Below are 1,695 nucleotides of genomic sequence, written 5' to 3' on the forward strand. Positions count from 1 at the left end.
AAGCCTCTGCCATAGCTCTGCAGCCAAGCAGCCTGGCCACAGAGCCCGAGGCATCCACCCTCGCCCCCAGCCGCCTCTGCTCGCTGCCAGGGGCTGCGATTCAGCCATGGAGGCAGTGGCGATACGGACACTACAGCTTTCCAAGCAAACCCACAGCCCGGAGAAGGGCTGGCTGAGCTCCAGCCCAGCTGAATTCCTGCTAAATGACTGCACAAGCCATGGCAGAGCCCTGTTCACCCCATGCGAGCCCAGTGAAGGCAGTGCCGGTGGGCGAACGGCGCTCACTCAGCGCCTGCGGCAGGCTGCAAAACCGCTTCCCGCCCACGGGAACAAAGCTCTGAAGTTTTCAAGAAGGGAACGAGGCGTCCAGCCCCTTTCTGCACGCTTGGGAGCATTGCCAAGATCCCCGCTCCCCGTTCCGGCAACCCATCAGCACTCCCCGTGCTGCTGAGAGATGCCCTGGCTGGCTGGAGAGACCCAGGAGAGCTTGCAGACATGCTATGGGGGACATGGCTCCTGGCTGTCATCCGTCATTCTTTCCCCCGAGCCAAAAACTTGGGTAAAGAAGGGAGCAGCATTGATGGGAAAGACCCTGCTTGTCCAAAAATCCCCTGGCTGAGGGGGGGGATGCTGCCACCCTCCTGAGCAAATGACAGCACATGAGCTCCTCTGCGCCACGGGGAGCAGCCAGCGGGGATGGGTGGGAATGAGCTCTAATTTTACACGCGCTAGTCAAGGATTTCAGCATTAAAGGTTCCCACAGCAACGGTAACTTAGCCACATGTGAATTAACTTCAGAGCCATAATCCACACTCAGGCATCTATAATATAGGATTTGCCATTAGGAGGACTCGGGGCCAAAACCTGCTCCGCTCCTCCGGTCCTTGGGAAATGGCGAAACACCTAAGCCAAGACACAAGTAGCCGTGGACAGAGGTGATGGTGCAAGGAGAGAGGGTTGCAACCCATGGGGATGCTGCTGGGTAGAAAATCATCCATCTGCTGGCAAGCCCCTGCCCACGGGGCAGCTGTGGGTGAGGAGCACGTTTGGGGCAATGCTCCTTACTGGTCCTAAATTTCTTTCTTCCCTGCATCCCGTTCAAGCAGATCTGTGCTCTGACCAAGTACGGAAAAGGCAGCAAAGCCCGGATGATGCCTTGCTGTGCAGGAAGGCAACACCCAAGCCAGTTATTCCCCGCCCCGGGTGTTTGCTGGCTCGGGGCACCCCAGCATCGTGACCACCTCCGAGAACAGAGCCTGCAGTGTCATTTCCCCATCACCCAGGCATGGGGCCGCTTCCTCCCCTGCAGTCACAGGGCTGTGAGCTGGCAGCCCAGCGCCACAACCGCAACGGCTCCTCCGCGCCAGCCTACGCCCGGCGTCCACAGCCGCCACAGCCGGTGCTGCCCCCTTCGCTCCCTGACATCCCCTGCCCCCGGCTCCATCTCCTCCATGGGCTCCTCTGTGCCCTGGGGACCACGCGTGCAAGGGGGCATGTGCCCCCTCCGGGGACACCACTGACAGGGTGCTGCCCGCAGCCCTGCCTCCAGGGTGTCACTCCTTGCTCCGGGCTGTGAGTATCCATCAGACCTGTCGGATGCGCTGAGCCAGGCAGCCCGGAGCTACCCACCGTCAGAGTTGTGTCTCCCAGATGGAGAGGGAGAGTGGCTATCAGCTCGCCTCAGGCCTGGAAGAG

General features: G+C 60.7%; 2 protein-coding genes across 2 annotated transcripts in view; one reads left to right on the forward strand and one right to left on the reverse strand.

The window, feature by feature from the left end:
• The window catches only part of SLC9A5 (solute carrier family 9, subfamily A (NHE5, cation proton antiporter 5), member 5), a 10,011-nt gene extending 8,918 nt beyond the window's left edge, over positions 1–1,093 (reverse strand). The window contains exon 1 of the mRNA XM_009330376.1: positions 1,066–1,093. Within this exon, the coding sequence (XP_009328651.1) occupies positions 1,066–1,093 (28 nt within the window). The remainder of the gene's footprint in view (positions 1–1,065) is intronic.
• Positions 1,094–1,285: 192 nt separating this feature from the next.
• The window catches only part of FHOD1 (formin homology 2 domain containing 1), a 26,819-nt gene continuing 26,409 nt past the window's right edge, over positions 1,286–1,695 (forward strand). Inside the window, exon 1 of the mRNA XM_009330377.1 lies at positions 1,286–1,399. Within this exon, the coding sequence (XP_009328652.1) occupies positions 1,286–1,399 (114 nt within the window). The remainder of the gene's footprint in view (positions 1,400–1,695) is intronic.

This window comes from Pygoscelis adeliae, unplaced genomic scaffold (genome assembly GCF_000699105.1).
Source record: "Pygoscelis adeliae isolate BGI_AS28 unplaced genomic scaffold, ASM69910v1 Scaffold458, whole genome shotgun sequence".
In the NCBI taxonomy this organism is placed as follows: domain Eukaryota; kingdom Metazoa; phylum Chordata; class Aves; order Sphenisciformes; family Spheniscidae; genus Pygoscelis; species Pygoscelis adeliae.